Source organism: Actinia tenebrosa, unplaced genomic scaffold (assembly GCF_029948245.1).
Source record: "Actinia tenebrosa isolate PJP-AT-01 unplaced genomic scaffold, QUT_ActTen_1.0 PGA_scaffold0__85_contigs__length_37466705, whole genome shotgun sequence".
Classification (NCBI taxonomy): Eukaryota; Metazoa; Cnidaria; class Anthozoa; order Actiniaria; family Actiniidae; genus Actinia; species Actinia tenebrosa.
Window position 1 is genome coordinate 36795629 of NW_028292569.1, and position 20756 is coordinate 36816384.

The 20756-nt window shown below is 38.3% G+C and overlaps 2 protein-coding genes and 1 long non-coding RNA gene across 3 annotated transcripts in view; 2 read left to right on the plus strand and 1 right to left on the minus strand.

Moving 5' to 3' along the window:
* Nucleotides 1-3955: 3955 nt before the first annotated feature.
* Nucleotides 3956-5044, minus strand: LOC148914209 (uncharacterized). Its single transcript, XR_016119077.1, has 3 exons — nucleotides 4913-5044; nucleotides 4484-4547; nucleotides 3956-4363 (listed from the first exon to the last, which is right to left on the minus strand). It is a non-coding gene; the product is annotated as an uncharacterized LOC148914209 (long non-coding RNA).
* A 932-nt stretch (nucleotides 5045-5976) lies between these two features.
* Nucleotides 5977-13159, plus strand: LOC148914210 (uncharacterized). Its single transcript, XM_089025640.1, has 7 exons — nucleotides 5977-6945; nucleotides 8000-8168; nucleotides 10188-10443; nucleotides 10754-10987; nucleotides 11282-11536; nucleotides 12188-12373; nucleotides 12645-13159. Exons 1-7 carry the CDS (start codon nucleotides 6204-6206, stop codon nucleotides 13098-13100), a joined length of 2298 nt encoding a protein of 765 aa, XP_088881766.1. The 5' UTR covers nucleotides 5977-6203; the 3' UTR covers nucleotides 13101-13159.
* A 70-nt stretch (nucleotides 13160-13229) lies between these two features.
* Nucleotides 13230-20756, plus strand: part of LOC148914211 (structural maintenance of chromosomes protein 5-like) — an 18348-nt gene continuing 10821 nt past the window's right edge. The window contains 3 exon segments of the mRNA XM_089026620.1: nucleotides 13230-14127; nucleotides 17259-18360; nucleotides 20447-20522. Of these exon segments, the coding sequence (XP_088882746.1) occupies nucleotides 17641-18360; nucleotides 20447-20522 (796 nt within the window). The 5' untranslated portion in view covers nucleotides 13230-14127; nucleotides 17259-17640.

Below are 20756 nucleotides of genomic sequence, written 5' to 3' on the forward strand. Positions count from 1 at the left end.
ATATTAGCTATAGAAAAGACAATTTCCGTACTATTCGTCAAACCGGAAGTTGATAGCTAAACTACTTCCGGTTTACGTTTTTCAAGATTTCTTGAATAAAATCGGAAAATAACTCATTGCAGACTCTGGTAGTCTCTTATTTATAACAAATTAACACTCTTATAGATGTTTACTACTTGTGTGTACTCTTTTCAAGTAGTAAACAGGTAAGAATCAATTCAATTAGAGAAAAATAAAAGTTTTGTTTCAACGATGATTGATTTTAAATCATCTTAATTGACAAACGTTAGTCGTCATCATCATCATCTTGGCCGCTGTTGTCTTCTTCATCATCCTCATCAGGATTTTCCCATGCATTGTGGGGATTCTCACATTGATCAGCACACATGCATACATCTGTGCACGATATGCCATTTCTCTGACAAGTACAGTGGCCAGTTGAACATTTTCCAGTGCATCCACAGATTATCAAATCAAGAAGTGCTGCTGGTGCAGGAGGAAGTGACATCCACTTTAATGCGAGGCTTTCTTCTTGAATGATCCATCCGTGGTTCTCAGGTGATGGGACATTGGGATTTGCAACTAATGCCCGTCGCCAAACAGCAGCTTGGTAGTTTGCCCGCATCGTATGGTGCTTCAACGCATCTTGACAAGGTGGTAGAAAATGTGACTGTGATTGTTTGCTTGCAAACATTTGGTAACGACAACTATTAATTCTGGGAAGTTCTGGGTAACCATACATGTGACAAACAAATCTTTCACAGTGAGAAAAAAGAGCATCATCGGCTTCAAACGATCTCCCAAGCATTGACATGGTTTGACAGTCTGCTTCATTGATTCTGCATTGCTTCAGTGGCGCCTTCTTTCCTTTGCCTGAGAAAGAGCTAACGGAGTCACAGCCGGTAAATGCGTGTAAACCAGGTAGAGCATTGCAAAGCAAAGGGCCAGCTTCTTCTGATATGGCAGAGACATCGAGATATACCACTCTGGTCTTCTCTTTTTTCATAACTAGAAGGCGTGCAGGGATTTGGTTACTGAAATGACAAGCAAGGATTGCCACATCTGTATCTTGCGACTTGATTATGACGGTGTTTTCTCCACTGTCTGCAGCATGCTTGGCATGTAGAGGCAGCTTCGTGTCAGCTTCTTCGTGGTTGCTGCATAATGTTGGAATTTCCTCACACAAAACTTTATCATCAGCTATACAGAAAGACGGAAGCACTTCAGCTCAACAGCAAAGAATAGGTGGCGGTTGCCAATCAAACGCTTGTACCTGTCTTGAGACCATTACTTCAAGATGAATTGCACCAATTCAATTTTGTTCTCGCCGCTGCTCAGATATTTTCTCCATTGCTTTGGACATTTCTGACCACTTCCTGAGATCTTAATCTTAACCACGCCTTCATTTGCTCGCTTTTCTCTTTCGGGGTTTTTTATAGAGACTTCGGGATATCTGTCCGTTACAAAATCTACTCGTCTTGCTAGACTTGTATGAGGGACAGCAAGATGAAACACTTTAAGGGCAAGCTCTTCAAATGTGTCAGGAATGGGTTTCAGAGACTGAAGAATAGCCATCCCGTCAATAATCATTGCCGAGGTCGGTGGGACGTCTTCAACTGGCTGAATGTCCTTAGTCAGAATTTCAAGCAGCTTTGACTTGCCAGTTTTGGCGAGTGAGCCATCAGCGGAAGCAAGGGACCAGGGCAGAGGACCAAGAGAGTATTGAAAAACATCAGAATGATCCATGGATCTTCTCTGGGCGATTACCAGAAGCCGAGCAAAAAGATCTCTGTCTGCTTTGATCATGGTGTCCTTGCCAGCGATCTTTACTTTAGATAACTTTGACGAAGAAAAGTTGGCAAGCTTCAACTTCTTTAGTGGACCATGGAAAGGTACTTCATTAGTCAGCAACCTCGTCCTAAAGAAGGATTCCATGGCTTCTTCGCCTTGTTGATGTGCAGTTAGCAGGTCATTCTCAATCTGTGTAGTCGCTGTCGATCCAGATGCCAGGTGATACAGCTCTACTTCATCTGTTGGTTCGAATGGGTTCACCCAGTTGTTGATGGTCGCCAGTACTTTCTGAACGTCTTTCTCGTCGGCTGTCATTCTGCTCTTACCCATCTCCTTCTTTGCAGCATCTCCATCAGTTTGTTGTAGTCCTGCCATCTCTCGGCAAGCTTGGGTGATAGCTGCGCGTTCGTGGGATGTAAGGAGCCATCGTTGTACAGCACCCTTATTGACACTGAATCCTATGATGCCGCCCTTGGTCTTTGTGTCTCGATTGACAGTCTGTTCGATCGTCTGGTCCACAGGTACTTGACTGAATGGGCTTCCACTGCTTCTTTGGACGACGAACTCGCCAGCTTGAAACGCGCTCAGAACCGCTGGATGATTTTCTTCTAATGACTGCATATCCAGGAGGTAAACGGATAGATATCGAGAATAGTTGACCCGGTCATATGCAAACATCCACGGTATCATATCACGGATGCAGGTGAGATACAATTTCCAATCACCCTCTCTTATTGAGCGAATAAAGTTTAAGAGAAGACTGACCATTTCGATGTATGAAAACCAGAATTTGGCCATTTTTGTAGTAGCTGGTGATTTGTTGAAATCTTTAAACTTTGCGTGGAGCTTCTCAAGGTCCGTTGTCTCGTACAGCCTGCGATATAATACAATGTAATACAATAAATGCTATTACTAAAACATGGGATGTGGAACTACTAAATTTGTTTTTTCACCTCTGGATCGTGGAGCTTGATAATTCTCTTTGGACGCTCATCGTAGCTGTGGTCACAGTTTGCTTGAATGACTTTACTTCTTGGTCATCTTTCATAGTGTCAACAAACGATTGCCAATTCAGACGCAACAAAGCTTCCATAACAATCTGAAAACAAGAATTGTAACGAGTGAATATACAAAGAGAGAACAAGCAGCTAGAAAAAACTAAGCACCTACCTTATGTGTTCGCAGTGCCCTATTATAATGTTTTCCTTGGAGAACTCCATTCACAGAGCCACTGCCTACCAATCTAGACTCGATCAGCAGATCCTGCAGGCCACTCTCTCCAAATCGCTTTCCCAATACAGCAAGGAACGTGCAAATGATATGAAAACTTCCCATGCGTAACACAACGCTCCGGAACTCTTCTTTCTGCTTTCATATAACTTCTAAAGCTTTCGCATATATGGCTTGGTCTACAACGACGACAGTATCGTGAAGTCCAAGTTGTGCCGCCATTTCGACGGATTTCTTGAGTAAGGTATATACTGTTGATAGATCTGAGGGCGATGCATCAATGAGCTGACAGTAGCCAACTGCACTATTCGGTGGGATTTCGTTCATGCGTGCCACTGCATTAAATCCACGCCATGCTGGAACTGAAGGCTCATTTAGACACAGGAAGACCAATCAAAACAACATCTGCAGCACTTGAGATTTTATTTTTCATTTGTTTCTTTAATTTTGCATTATTTTATTTATAAGATATATATAATGATTTACAGTGATTTCAAGCATAAATTTATAAATCTCAGCTCCTCTTTATACACAGACAGTTAGTACTTCTCCTTCCATAAATATGTTCTATTCTTACCTATTTACTACTTGAAAAGAGTACACACAAGTAGTAAACATCTATAAGAGTGTTAATTTGTTATAAATAAAAGACTACCAGAGTCTGCAATGAGTTATTTTCCGATTTTATTCAAGAAATCTTGAAAAACGTAAACCGGAAGTAGTTTAGCTATCAACTTCCGGTTTGACGAATAGTACGGAAATTGTCTTTTCTATAGCTAATATTAAAAATATTTGTCATTTCTCTCTGAAAACTAATCAGATAAGGTCAAACTAAGATCTTTATAAGAAAAATGCGTGTTTAGCGACGTTTAAAATTATTTTTAAAAAACTTTTGCCACTCAATGAATCGAAAATCGTGATTAATGGCCCAAATATGCTAATAATTCCACATTTCCTGAAAATTTCCTCGTTTTTTCATATGTGTGCATTAGCTTAGCATATAATAAACACATCGAAGCAGTTTTTATCGAAAATTTGTGTGTGAAACGTGAAAAACGTCAAGAAAATGAAGAATAACGAAAACATTGTGAAATAGAAAGTATGTACTTTAGGCCAGGTCGCCAAGCTGTTTGGACACTTTTTTCAAGTGGCGACAAGCAGATTCGTAATCTACAGGCTTCAAGCTTTAAAATGATACCAAGAAACCTTGGCCACCCATGGGGTGCAGCCAACTTGAAAAATTCTGGGTTTAGCTTCTAGACTAATTATTGAACAATTTTCTGATATTTTCACCCGAAATTCAAGCATCTTTTGAGGCTGTGAAGAACCATTCCTTGAAGGCCTGTGATAAAGCAAATGAGATATTTTACTACACATTCAACATGGCACAGAAATATCAATGTCAGAATTATCAAAATTATCATTAATCAAAGTAAAGCTTGTCTTATCTTGATATCCTCACCTTGGGGGAGTTGTGTTCAAAAATGATGCTTGTGAATTCGAAGCCATGTTTGGATTTCGATGTTCTAAATTTAAAAAAAAATCAGAATCGGTTACTGAGGGGTTTGATGAAAATTAGCACCAAGATAGCGAAAGTAAACATTCCAGCATCCACTTTGCGTCATCATTCAGCAGGGCCGGAAACCGTCCTAAAACAAGAACGAAACTTGAAAATCTTTTTGAAGTTTGGCAATTAAAATTATGAGCCAAAGAAAGATGCGATACGAGTTCAGGCATTTGAATTCATAAGCTTGCTAGAAGCGACGATAGCTTTTGACGCATTTGAACAACGTCAACTCTGCAAAGAATATTTATGAAACTTATGGCGTTTAAAAACACTTTTAATACGTAAAAAAGGTGAAGTAATTCTCTAGAATGCAAGAGGATATACCTTGGCTTTCGCTCGGTGGATAGAGTGCTACAGAAACTTGAAGATGATAAAGAATTTTGCGATTAAATTGATGGAAGTATCTTTGGACAGTGGACAAACTTGAACAATTAAGGATCTTTGTTTTGGCGGGAACTCATCATATCTATGATTGATTAAAAATTACGTCATTTTCTTGTAAAGAAACCTCAGGGTACCCAGAAGAATTAATTACTATGATAGCAGAATAACTAGTTATAGACTCCCGTATTTAGCGAAGAAATGTTGAGAAGAAATAAGAGAAAAAGGGCAAAAATAATAAAAGGGAGCTCTCACTACTCAGAGAACGACGAAGTATAACAATCTTCTCAATTCCTAGTCAATTTTCCCTATATGTAAACATTTTCATGAAGCCTCACAAATAAAGTAAAGTACACGATTCTGTAATCAAGAAACACAGCGCAAAACATGTTCAGAAACGTCGCAAATTTTTTCTTTATATGACAGACTGAAGTAATGTACGAGGTTGACGAAAATTTTGCAACTACATCTCACGCGTGAGATGTGAGATGGGAGGCCATACGAAACAACATTTAAAGGAATGCAGCCTCTTTGTCTGTAGAATGCGCAACTCCAGAAACTTATTAGTAATAAGTCTCTGGCAACTCATAATCAAGCAGTACTGACTCGGCTCAGCCATGAGAAGCAATATTGTTACTTTGCGAGCGAAGTTATTATCATTCATTTCCATAACAATACTGAATGTTGTTATCTTTATTCTTGTCTTGTTTACTTTAAGTATTGGTGAGTGACGTAGTAGCTGTCAAATCTTCAAAATGTTTAACTTTCGAAATTTTTGGAGTTTTTTCTTCAATCAAGTAAACTTAATGGCATTTATTCTTTTGTAAGTCTCTTTGAAGTTAACTAAAAGTAAAGGCCAAAATTGACTCGATGACGATCCAAGTAAAGAACTGAAAACAGCATTAGGCCTAATCCAGTACGATTGGACCTTCGTCTCTTTCAGTGTCAGAAATGAGCTCGTGAAGTCTATGACAGCAGAATCATTTTGTCTCGAGTACTGTGGCCGGTTCAGTCAACACGATAAGCATCCAAGGGAATTTCGCCTCGTTTGTTCTCTAAACAAAGAATCCTGAGCTTTGTGTTGTCATTCATAAAGAAATGTTAAAGTGTCAATCAGAAAAAGTACCTGTTGAAATATTTAATTTCGTCGATAAACAACACCATTTGGGAGTGACATTGGTTAAAGAGCTACTGCCTTTCCTGTAGCGGCCACGGAAAAATATAGTGATTCGATATGGCCAGGATAAGAACAGCAGTCTTCATATGCGGTTTGCTGGCTGTGGTCGGAATTTCTTGTCTGATTGCAGGTATTGTACTCTTGCACAAGAATCCTTCATGTGGTGAGGGTGAGCCCGCTACATCTTCTGCTTCAACTTGCAGCTATTCCGAGGAGGCGCAACGCGTTGGTCTGCCTGAATTCTTACAAAAAGTTCAAGAAACATTTTATGATCTTCACCCGGAAAGAATAACTTTAAAACCGAAAGTTTCTAGACAAGAAATCTTGGAGAAATTCCGTTCTTACAACCCTTCGCCAGCACACCTACAACGCACAACGGACAAGTCATTCGAACTTCTAGCAGAAATACAAGGAAAGAAGATCATGAAAGAAAAACTGAAGCCTCGAGAACGAAAGGCTTTAGCGCAGGTCATCCATTATCTACAGCATGTTTTTGGGACGCCTTATGACGGGAACTACTACAACGGGGATTATCTCTTGGGACCTAACATGTTCTGTTGGCAGCCCATATGTAAAGTCAATAGCAACTGGGTGTCGGCTATAAATTCCTTCAAACCCTATACAGCAGATGAGGTTCAACTAGTGTTGAATATGGTAAAGACCTTGAACCATACGTACACGCAGTACCGACACAACCTCATTTATGGAGGCCAAGCCGGTATGGTTAGGTCCATAGAGGACTGTGAAGCTGGTCTTCAAACTTTTTTTAGAAGTTATTCTAGCATCAGTGAGCCTAAAGGTAAGAGAATATCCACCGTTTAGACCATTATTCCGCCATCATCGCTTACTTTGAAGAAAAAGCAATTACTTGGCAGGTTTATTTTTCCAGAAGCTTAACAGCTTTATTTGTGTTAGAACTTTGAATTATTAATAAATGAAATTAGAGAATAGTTTGTAGTTGCCGCAATCTTTGGGGTCATGTCAATTCTAAGCCATCTGATAGTTCATCTATCCGACTGCCAGGGTTTGTATCAAAACAACTAGTTTTACAAACCACTGATGCTAGTTGCGCAATTGTGTGCGCAACGACAGAACTAATTCAAAATATTAATTAATAATTCTAATTTTGAACCAGATAGTTTCGATAGTTTTCAGTTTAACCAGCGTGTCGTCTTCACTTAACTGAACTTCACTGTTAGGAATGATTTTCAACCAAATATTCGTATTTATTTCTAATCCTCTCAAACATGTACTTCCTTACATCGGATTATCGTTGCTTGTATATGCCAAACCCGAAGGCTGACGATGTATCACGATGAATATGTCTATAATCAGCTCAGTATTACCAGAGTTATTAATTAAAGCTATAGTTCATCTCATTTATCGATGATTCAGAGAAAACTCCTGATAAGTTTATGCATGATTATTGAAATCAAATCGGACGTCGCATTGAGGTTGATATTATCATTGACTCAGCATTTATGTCAGTACAGAGCAGAAACACTGGAAAAAAGCATCGCACATGCGCAGAAGATAATGATCCACCATGCCGATCAAAAACAAAGTAGTACAAGAAAGGATTGATATCAACAGTCCATGTAATCTTCTAAACATTATATTTTGTATATTCGGGGATTAAAAAGGTTTTTAGGCATGGTCGAGGCATGGTTGCAATTTTTGCAGAGCATGCGCAATGCACTTTTCCACCAGGCTAACTTTTTCCTTTTTGACGTAATCCCCTTCACTGTAAAGCTAGAAAAAGTTATCGCAAGCGGTTGAAATTTCCTTTTCATCCCTCAGTTCCGTTCTCATCTCTTCCAATAACATTTTCTCCTCGTTTTTCTCATCTTTAGATATATTAAATCATCCTATGGCAGCATGGTTGCTAAGCGACCAATTCCTGTCCAACGTCAGTAAGCAAGAAAAGGGTAAATGGTTAGACAAGAAAAAGAAAACCGTGAAGGATGACATCAGGGATCACGTGTTAAATTACATTGGCCAACCTTTACACGAGCTGATCACGTGCGTAAATTTCTAACCAATCTCTAACATTTCTTTAACTAGTTTAGTGTGTGCTGATCACGAACTAGTATTCAAGTGCGCCGATATGTCTAGTCTCCAACGCAGCCGCAGCCGCTAGGTAGCTACTTACTTAGGGGAGTGAGCGTTGCGTGACGACTACGGAGCCCGATTAGTGCCATGCAAATTTCGTGATTGTTTTTACTTTTCTCGACTTTTTTCACGACTTTTTTCTCGACTTTTTTCTCGACTTTTTTCCCGACTTTTTTCTCGACTTTTTTCTCGACTTTTTTCTCGACTTTTTTCTCGACTTTTTTCTCGACTTTTTTCTCGACTTTTTTCTCGACTTTTTTCTCGACTTTTTTCTCGACTTTTTTCTCGACTTTTTTCTCGACTTTTTTCTCGACTTTTTTCTCGACTTTTTTCTCGACTTTTTTCTCGACTTTTTTCTCGACTTTTTTCTCGACTTTTTTCTCGACCTTTTTCTCGACTTTTTTTGACAGCTGAACAACAGTAGAGCAGGCTCATTCTATGCTGAGAGCATGGACAATATGGCGAGCTGCAAATGCAAGTTCTGTATGGGATAAAATACAGGTCAAAAATACGTGTAGTATACATGTATTATACAATATTTACATTATTTACAATATAAGTTAAATTTAGGATAGATTTTAAAGTTATCTTATTTACTTTTAAAGCAATTTATGGGCTTGCCCCAAGATATATATGTGAACTGGTTAGCATTAAGGATAACAATTCTTATAATCTTAGGTCTTCTAAAGGTTTGGTTTTGCAGCCGCCAAGCTAGCTTTTGACCAAAAAGACACTAGGAGACCGTGCTTTTTCGGCGGCTGCTCCGAAGTTATGGAACAATTTACCTCAAGAGATACGTAACGAGAGACATTTTAATAGATTCAAGACGTTGTTAAAGACCCACCTTTTTAGACTAGCTCTTAATTAGATTTCCTTTTACTTAATATTTACAAATTAGTTTCCCATTTGTTTTAACGTGTTGGGCCCGGTTTGGACGTGGAATTTCGCGCGTGTCGGGTCTAGTGCAGATGGACAAACTAATGTTTGGTTTGTCTGCATTGGATTCGGCGCGTGCGGGATTCGACGTCTAAACTGGACCTTAGTTATTAAATCTTTTATATACTCTTTTTGTAGTTTTTTAGAGATTTTATGCCTTGTATTTTAGTGTACCTATATGTAATGCGCAGTTGATCATATTAACATGTTAAATTGCGCAATACAAATAATAAACTATTATTATTATTATAATATTTACATTATTTATTATTAGGTATTAAAAACCCAACTACACTAAGTTTGACACAGGTATTCGGACTCAAGCACGGGAGATGGTGGTGGGGGGGGGGGGGGGGTACGTATGTGAAAAGTGATTGATTTTAAGAAAAATGATGAAAAAGAAAAGAAAAATAAATAGCATAAAATAGATAAATAAATATTAAGGCAGTGGGTGATTGGAACGAGTTGAGCGTACGAGACTTATATGAGTATACTCATGGATATGTATCGTAGAAAGGTAGGTAGCAATGGTACAGTAAACGATAAAGTACGTCGTACAATGAATATTGAGTTAAGAATAAAAGTGTTTCGGTTGAAGGCAACGTTACGAAACATGAGTCATGTTTGTATTCCTTAAACAACGGAGCCTGCAATACCAGCTAGTAAGCAGTCAAAAAAGTCGAGAAAAAAGTCGAGAAAAAAGTCGAGAAAAAAGTCGAGAAAAAAGTCGAGAAAAAAGTCGAGAAAAAAGTCGAGAAAAAAGTCGAGAAAAAAGTCGAGAAAAGTAAAAACAATCACGAAATTTGCATGGCACTAATCGGGCTCCGTAGACGACACTAATAGCGGCTGCGTAAGAGACTAGGGCATGTCTAACCAACCAATATTTTTCTAGGATACCAAGTGCGAGATATGAGAGGGCTGTTCAACTTGTAAGATCTATAGAGGTTATCTAGGAGTTAATTGCAATACTAACATGCTTTCCATGATCTACAGATATTTGAAAACCACTTACCTCGAGCACTGTGTACCTTGGAGCGTTTCCAGTGGATTATCAGGTCTGCCCTTGACTCATGTGTACATTAATGGGTCAAAAACCAACCAACCAACACACACGTATTTACCAACTCGTCAACCACTTAATGGCTCCAAAGCTTATGAAAATATTATGTCTTATTTTACTACAAGTGACATCACACCTAATGAAGTACATGAACTGGGAAAAAAGATGATCGAAAAGCTTTATCCACAGGTATTACACCAGGCTTGTTCCAGCTTGACCAATCATTGCCCAACACTCAAATGGCTTCTTCCACATCCACCAACCAATCAGTAAAGAGATAAATATCCTCCAATTATTTCTCGACAATGCCACACGTTTCCCGCTCAAATTGAATTGGTTGAATTTTTTTGCGGTGTGTTACGTCGAGTAAACCTGTTGCTATAAACTCTATAATCAAATGTTTTAAAACGAAATGTTTATTATTTATTTATTTTGACAAAAGTTATACTATTTTTATGAAAATGTTTTTGCTAATACCATTTTTTTTTACATTTTAAAGGTTCTCGAGTTGGCTAGAAACGAGACACAAACAAGCGATACTACTGAAGCAAAGAGAAAGTTTTACCTCAGGCTAAACGCTTCAGATATGTATTACCTAGATCATAATGAAAACATCCCAGAGATTGAATCCAATGCAACTGCTTATGGAAGATGCAAAGATGACAAGAGTGCCGAGAAATTCTGTCCCGTTCGATGGAAAACCATCCAAAAATGGTTCAAAGATGCATACAAAGTACGTGTTGTTCGTAAGAAGTCGACAAGTAAACATCAGCGAATTTATGTAGAGGCGATGAGGCCACGGTTCTCTAGGCCATTTACTTTGAGGTTCTTGTTTTTCGTTAAGCTTTTTCTTTGTCCAAAATATACCCAGAACTCGCCAGAAAGAAGCTTTCCTTTATTGAGAAATTATGAAAACAGTAATGGTTAAAAGAGTGCTGAAAAGTGCTATAACTGGCTCCGTCGACTGGAAGTGAACGATTGGTGTGTTTAAGTAAATAGTCTTATATTGTGTGTGTTTTTTTAACAGATCATGAGTATGTTGGATTCCAAGACTGTCGATATGTTTTACTTCACTGGAGTAAAACACACCACGCCAAACTGTCCAATCAAAGTGGTTGCAAACTTCAATCCCGCAATGGGTGTGCCTAGCTACCGAGCCAGCACGTCAAACTGTGATGTTACTGCATCATATTTCATACCTTTCTTTCTGAGTCGACCAGGACCAAAGTTCACTCAGTGGAGTGTGAATGCACATGAAGCAAGACCTGGACACCATACACAGGTATACTAGGCTGACACTACACCATACACAGGTATACTAGGCTGACACTACACCATACACAGGTATACCAGGCTGACACTACACCATGCACAGGTATACCAGGCAGACACTACACCATGCACAGGTATACCAGGCAGACACCAAACCATACACAGGTATACTAGGCTGACACTACACCATACACAGGTATACCAGGCTGACACTACACCATACACAGGTATACTAGGCTGACACTACACCATACACAGGTATACCAGGCTGACACTACCCAATACACAGGTATACTAGGCTGAAACTACACCATACACAGGTATACTACACCATACACAGGTGTACCAGGCTGACACTACACCATACACAGGTATACCAGGCTGACACTACACCATACACAGGTATACTAGGCAGACACTACACCATACACAGGTATACTAGGCTGACACTCACTACACCATACAGAGCTATACCATCATCATCATCATCATCATCATCATCATCATCTTCATCATCATCATCATCATCATCATCATCTTCATCTTCATCATCCCGACCACACAAGTGACTGAGCATATTACCAACCAACAGCAGAATGACCAGTTATTCCCCGGCGGCGACAAAAACTGGTTCCCATCTAACACACTACAATGTTTTTAGGTACAGGGTCTTGCCGAACATTTCCGTGACTCTTGCGGAGGAGTGATTGGCTGGCTTGGTGCGTTTACGAGATACACGGCGTTCATAGAAGGTTGGGGACTATATGCTGAGAATCCTCTTATCGCTGTAGATACAGACGTGTACAAAGACCAACCAATGTACAAGTATGGCATGTTAAGGAGCCAGGTAAGGTTTCCCGTGTTACTCTGGTATCTGACGGATTGCGTGACGACTGGAACATTTGTTACAATTTATCATTCTTTCCGCGTTCAATCATCGGAAAACTCAGAGCGCTAGTTGGCTGTTTGGGTGTAAATGGTCCAACGCTGGAGTGATTTTCACCCCAGAAAGATAGCAATTATCCTTTATTAACCGATCTGGGTCTCCACTTTCGTGGAAACAGACGTCTTGCGGAGATTTTCTCAACATAGTTCATGACTGTTTCTTTGCCTTTCAGCTATGGCGCGCGATTCGTCTTGTGGTGGACACTGGGCTACACTACAAGGGTTTGTCCCGCCAAAAATCTCTTAAATACTTTGAAGATTACGTGTGGGAAACAAGTGACGTGGTCCAGAAGGAAGTCACTCGTTACCAAAGCAATCCTGGACAAGCTACTGCGTACATGGTTGGTCAGCTACATCTTATGAAATTACGCGAGCATGCGCAGAAGGAGTTAGGAAAGGCATTTGTTCTTAAAGATTTCCACTATCATCTTCTAAAATACGGCTCTGCTCCTCTCAGCTACATCTCCGAAAGCATCGATGAATACATACGATGCACGAAGAACAATAAAGATGTTGGGTGCGAATATGTACTGGCTAGGGAGGGGTCAGGGAAGCTTAAAGGATCTGATTACGTCACCAATATTAATAGGGATTTCCTTCCCTATCATATAACAGAGAGTTATTTTTAATAAGCTTACTTTTCTTGAATGAATGTCGAATAGGCTCCCTTGTTGTCCTTAGTGTAATATTGAAGGATCAATAAAAACCATTCAAGTGACAATTTCAGTGGGATTGGTGTCAGAGAAATAATATTGATGATCCTATTTCATATTCATAAGAAATCAAAACGAAAAAAAGAAAAGAGAAAAAAAGGAAGAAAAAGGATGAGAAAGAGAGCAGCGAGACACCATTTTTCTCATAAGATGGGCTATATTGGCACACTAACGTGCCTGCCACACCAGCATGTCATTGATTCTTCTTATTTTCAGAAGTAACTACGTCTAGAGATATGGCTTGACTTGAAAGAAAAACCATTGGACAGATTTATTACTGCTCAAAAACTACTGACTCGACACTGTATCGATGGGAATCAATGAATAATGACAGCGAACATCATCTGTGAGAGAAGTACATTCTTTGATGAAGAAACGATTTCGATTGAATATTGCTTCAATTACTCAAGTAATAAAATTCGAATTATTATGCTAAATGCTTCTTATTAACATATCTCAGTGCAGCAAGTGATAATTCTCCCTGATATAGTTTTTTCAGTGTACACTAATCAAAAAGCTAGTTTAGTTTGAACTCTCTTGAAGAGCAAAGGCTAACAAAACAAAACTCAAAAGTCTCTGTCTAAAATCTCGTCAACATTGGTTTTTCAAGGAGATACACTCCCAATATTTTTCTTTATCAACGAATGCTACATTGTGCAACAGAGAATCAAAAATAAGTACAGATATGAAACTAGTTGCCATGGCGAGAACAATAATTCTTTCTTTTATTATCATCACGTATAATAATTATGTAGAGTCTCACCTGCTCGTGCGCATATGTGCCTCAGTATGTACTTAGCTTACCAGCCTACCTACTAACCTACGTGCAAACAATAAAAAGCACCTCCTTCAATTCAAAATACCTGTTCTTGTACGAAGTATTGGAAGTTCAAAACACCGTGGATGAGCACATGAGGATTTCCCTAAGTTAATTTGTGTTCTTGTAAGTATTTCTTAGTAGCAATTATAGAAGTATTATTAATACTATTTTGACTACATGTTGTATAGTATAACGACAACGCAGCACCAGGAAGGTTACTAATATAAACCATTGAATAATTGTTCGAGGTTTATACAGGCTGGAAACTGTTTGGCCGGATAAAAATCCATACGACACAGAACGAGTTTTTTGCTCACACGGAGAAGAATTTCTATTGACTTACTAAAGGTGGTTGCTAAGATGACTGAGCTATAAATACTCGTTCTATACAATATTAAACAGATTTACATAAACCGTCTTCGGTTTGCAGTTACATTTACGTACGAAACAAGCCTAATAGCTTCGTTGTCCATAGAACTATATCTTTCACTAAGAGCGGTTAGAAAAGCTTTTTGATTAAACAAATGCTTCTGAAAATTAGTCTTTAGGAAATGAAATTCAAAAATGATTCTGTATTATATAAGTGAATAAATTTGTCAATTACTCGCACTAGAAAACACTGAACACTTTCAAAGTGCTTCTTGTTTAATAGACGGCAAAAAAAGGATTAGGGTTGAAGGATGCGTTGGCCGCCATTTTGTTTTTGAGTCCTCTGGATGCAAAGATACAATAATTTGCGGAACGGAATCCCATAGCGACAAGATATTGGAGATTTCTTCACAAGACAGTTGCCATGGATACATCTTGATTTGGTGACAATCGATTTAGAATGTCACAGTTATCTGTAACCAGAAACCTCGCCAAATATCATGAAGATAAATACTTGACCGACACATGATAAACAACTTAACGAAAACAACTTTCAAACTTTCTAATATAAACTAACATTAACAAAAACCAACAACAACAACGGTTAACCCAGTTAAAAATACATGGTAATTAAAAGAGAAGATGTAAAAAGAAAAAGAAAACGGAGGGAAAAAAAAGAAAAAGAAAACGGAGGGAAAAAAAAGAAAAGAAAAGAAAGCGCCCGCACGCGAAGCCAACCCTGAAACAAGTACAGGCCTGGAATAAAACAAGCTCCAAAATCAAAGCATAAATATATTTCTTTAACATTCGCAACAGAATCAATCGCATTTTAAGGACAAAACAGGCAATCTCCGCTACGGCCCACCGTCTTATCAATTATTAATGAAATATCTTTGAAGCTCTAAATATTAAAGCTCCTTACGATAGCTTGTGTTTAGTGTAAACATATCATATTATTACGGACCGAGAGACCTCATGTAGAGTTTGATCAAAGACAGTAAGCAACAACTACGACAGAAAACACAACGTAGGTGTAATACTTTTACATTTTTTTGCTTGCCAAATATCCTTGGTTGTGGATACAAAATTTAATTGCCGGGGAAAGAAAAAGGAATTTTTTGTTTGTTTGTTTGTTTGTGTGCCGCAGATTTGAAAATTAACCAAATCCAGGAATCAAGATAAATCTTTTTCAGTACCAAAAAAACTCTTCGGAAAATCGATTATTTGTTAGCTAGCTGCTCGTTCAATATCACTTCGATCCTAGGCCATTGCATACCAAATATTCGTACTGGTTGTTCTGTATACATCTATCTATTCTTTAGTTCTAGTGACAACTCAACTAACCACTGTCGCTGGTGTGGTTTTGATTGAAAGTCCGAAAAAAATTTTTCACAAGGTTTCGCTTGTTGCATTACTATTGATGACCTTACCACCGAAAACTGAAGCATTCATACGTTGGTCATGCGAAATAGTGATTTAGTATAGTCAAACCGTTCGGAGTCGGCGTTTTCTCGTTTTTGTTCTCGAGTGCAGATCTGATCTGCGTGTCGAAAGGAGTTAAAAAGAAAAAGATACTGCTAAGTTAATCATGAAAAAACGATTGTCAGTCTAAAAAAAATTGAAGCAGAAAGAAAGAAAATACGAACAGATAAAACAAAGTTAAAGTTAGGAGAAAAAGATTGGTATATATTCCAGCTTTTCTCATCGTGCCGCTCCTGAGATCAAACTACTTTAAGTTCTTTGGTTCCAAGCTCGATTGCGGAAGTTATTGCAGCCTAAATAGTCGGCGAATTGTCCGATATGAATCATAAACTTATGATTACTTATCGCAATATTTGTGCCTTGATTACCGGAATTCTACCACAAATATTCGAGGCGTTTAGCTCCCCCGTGCTAATGAATCGTTCTAAGCTTATCGTAGATAACAGGGGCGAGGCCTTCTCTGAGTTTTTAACGAAACACTATTGTTGTTTGATTCGCTGATAACTGAAACTAAGCAATAAGATACGAAAACACGAGGAAAAAAGGGAAATCAGGCATGACGCGCGTGCTCTCTTCCAGCTTTTTCTTTTTAGCGGTGATATTGAACTATTATTTAGACTATCAGTGACGAGCAGTCAGTGTGTCTTGCTCTGACTATAAATCAACTTCCCAAGTTTTAACATAGCAACAACGGATAATCACAAGTGATGAAAACCAAAACACCTCAATATTGTGTTAGGATTTATAACTTGTGTCATATGGAAAACATATGAAAGTACTCAGTTACTTATTGTTTTTAATTCTCACAATGAATGGAAAAAAAAACAAGGGAGGAAAATGTCTCGAGGCGATATCTAATATTGTTTTCTTTCCGATGTGATTATTTATTTTCGCATATTTACTTATATAACATTTTCTTCTTATTCATTTATAATAACTTGAAAATAATTTCGTCTGGTTTGCGAAGAGAAGCGGCTCCTTATAGCAAAGAGGCAGAGAAGAGTAAGTCATACTTGTCTTATATATTTTTTCTTAGTCTTTCTTTCTTTTTTTTTTGTGAAGAAAATGAAACAGTTTTTAGCGAAATTCACGCAGAAAAGTAAAACAGTATCCTGGTAGTCAAAAGTCAACACTTTTTATTGATAATTTTTAATTTGCAAGTCCAGCAGATGTCGTTATATCAACAAAGACTGACTTTACGATGGTACATCTAATAAGGGCTTTTCTTTACATAATGATGTTACTATAGCAACCCGACCAAAGCCTCCAATCCTTAGAATCCATTGGAGTTCTCGTATAAATAGCAGCCAAAAATACTCTGCTCAAAATCCCTGTCAAATTTCCCATTCAAGTTAAACCTTTTAATCAAAGTTGAAATTTTTTATTCCTTTTTTTGTGCTTAGGGTTAGAGGTTCTAAGGTCAGTCGTCAGTATAGTCGTCTTGCTGGCTGTTGTTCACGGGAGCTGAACTGTGACGTTGTTTAGTTGGTCATTAACTGGTCCAAAGAAAAACCACAGATGCTAATGATGATTACCATTGAGACAAGACTAGTACGGGTCTTTAGTTCAACCTCACACTGAAGATCTTTTGCTGTACTTCGAGGAGTCGTCGATACTGTTCGTCATATCAACGGAAGAACGCGTTACATCAACATTAGCAAGTACAGCGCAAACCATGAAATCGAATCATCAATGGGTAATTCAAAAATCGTGAATACATTCACAGGACTTCCATCTGAAGGAAGATCAAGCAAGTGTTTTAGTTAATGTTGATTACTGGTCAACATGGTGTACATTACTAACTATACCAATGGTTATATTGTGGAATACTCTGCACCTTGTTTTGATAGTTGGCTATTGATCCCAGGAGAGAATCTTTGGCGTGCAGGTCTACGAGGGTTTCTCTACACGTTAGCAATGTTTTACCTTTTTCTAGGGATTGCTATAGTTGCAGACATATTCATGGGATCAATTGAAGTAATCACAAGCAAAAAACGAAAACTAACTCGTTTCGACCCCGAGAAACAAGAAAGTGTTGAAATAGAAGTGTTCGTCTGGAATGAAACCGTAGCAAACCTAACTTTAATGGCATTAGGATCGTCAGCACCCGAGATATTATTAGCTGTCATAGAAACCATACAAGATATATCGTCCGACGGTGCTCAAGGCGCAGACCAAGATGGACTCGGTACCTTCACTATCATAGGCTCTGCTTCATTCAATATGTTGCTCATAACAGCTATCTGTGTAGTAAGTGTCCCTACTGATACAATCAAACGTGTCAGAGAGTTTGGTGTATTTATTTGGACTGCTGTTTGGTCGTTATTTGCCTATGTGTGGCTTCTCATCACCCTCAAGTGGGTATCACCAGATGAAGTGGAAATCTGGGAAGCTTTTTTAACTCTTTCGTTCTTCCCTTTACTGGTGTTCACATCGTGGTGCCAGGATCATGGATGGTGGTGTAGCAGAAGAACCGGCAAAGTCCTTACTGTCGAGACCCCAGAGGTGAGTATTTATTACTAAACCTGTTTGCCGTATCATTGTTTATACTTTTAACGCACACTTTCTAAACTTACAGTTTGATAAGTTTTCATTTCCATGATAATGAACGTAGTTTAGATCTAAGATGCTTTAGTACTGTCTGTAAATTAATTTATTTGATCGATCTTATCATCTGATCTATAGAGGGTTTATAATGTTTTCTTAAGCGGTTGATAAGGATTAGCGTCGACCTTCTCCAGGCAAATCAGCATGCGTTATATAGAACCATTTGCCTCAAAACTTTACATTATTAAAAATAGGACAAAATCCGTGAAATAAATAATCCTATATTTTGGAAATTTCTAGGTAACTGGTCTAGACGTGTATAACCTATTAAGGTCTAATGTCCTAGGATTATTCTCGATAGATATTATAATCTCTGCAGGACCAGGCAAAATCGACCTAAGACACGGGGGGTAGATATATAAAAGAATGATTGATTGCAGTCTTCAATAACGACTGCCAAATATTCTTGACAGGATATTGACAATATATCTTTTTCACGACTGCGCTTCGTGTGGGTATGGTGTAACGCTGTTTTTCCTCGCAATAGGGTTCACACCGCAGCTGCACCATATAAATATATGTATAATCTTGCCTGTAATTTAACGCCAATTGTTTTGAGAGCAATACAACTAAACACGCAATAAAAATATAAAAGAAATAAATATGATCATAAAAAAGAAGGAAAAAAGAACAAAGAAGAACAGAAAAGAAATCAGAATATCTAGAATACGAGCGTGGGGTTAGTCCCTGGTTAGTTCGTTGTCAAGTGACTGATATTAATTGATGATTAATTCCCGGGTCCATTACTGAACGAATGAACACTCCATCTAGACGTGAATGAATAAGTGTGATATATCTGGCAATAAGTCCTCAAAGCCCATAAAGGTTGAAGGATCTTCAGTTTTCTACTTAACATTGATAAAAGCTTTGTTTTTGCCAAGTAACGGAGGTGTTATTCACTACACTGTTACGCATGAGTATTAGACCGTTAAACGTATTTATTTCATCTTGTGTACATTTGTTATACATTATATACCGATAACGAGAACCACAAACGTGTAAGAAAACGAAAAAAATGGAAAGCAAACAAATACGAGTAGCAAAAGATGTGGAGCCGTGATCGTGTTATCTTAACCCCTATCATTACTCATTATTATCTGCTATAATCCATTTAAAGTATCCCTGTTGTGTGGTCGTTATGGTAACAGCGGTTATTAAGATAGATAATGCATTATCAATGAACCAAGTATGGTATGTTCGTCCAGTAAGATGTACGGATGCATGAAGAACAAAACGAATGTTGATATACACTGGATTACTGATGTATATCAAGTCTTATTATGTAACACCTTAAGTCATCGCCTTCACGTGCCAGTGATAATAAGGCACGTGACAAATAGTCTTAATACTTGTACACTCTATGCAAAAATGTGTGACTTTCACGTGACAAATAGTCTTAATACTTGTACACTCTATGCAAAATGTGTGACTTTCACGTGACAAATAGTCTTAATACTTGTACACTCTATGCAAAATGTGTGACTTTCACGTGACAAATAGTATTAATACTTGTACACTCTATGCAAAATGTGTGACTTTCACGTGACAAATAGTCTTAATACTTGTACACTCTATGCAAAACTCTTAATTATGATTATTAATAAACACAAAGCAATCAATATTAAGGTATAAACTCATTAAACTCATAAACTCATTAGTATATAACTGAATATCTCATAAAGCGCATTTAGGACACAGTTTACAGCTATCACCGATGTATATAGGCTGCATGGATGCGCGCATGCTAACGTGAGCAGGCTTAATAAGACTACCACCTTGGAATCAGATGAATGAAAATATGTCTAACTACATCACTCACCTAGAATGATTTTCATATGACCGTGAAAGAAAATAGACCATTTAGTTGTAATAGTTGATAAAAGAACAAAAGAAAATCATTGGTTTTAGAGTCTACTACTAATTATTAGTTTGCCTATTCTTTCACGATCATATGAAAAATCACTTCTAATGCTTTGTTTTACAGGTGAGGGTAGTTGGTTTGACAGAACGACGGCAAAGCCACTTAATGATCCTCGATTCGATGGAAATACTGAGCGAGTGTTAGAACACAGCTGTGGGGGCTGACACACACACAAGGTACTTAGATCTTCTTTCCTGGATTGCTGTATTAGGATTCAGTACCAATAATACCTGGACCTCAGGGGAACGCAATAAACAGCAGTGCGCGCCCTGCTCTTGGCGGAGTCGTGGCCGGGCACTGAGTCACTGTGTGAGCGGAACAAAACACGGTCATAACATCATTTCTTCTACTAGGAAGGGCAAGGGGGCTGGGC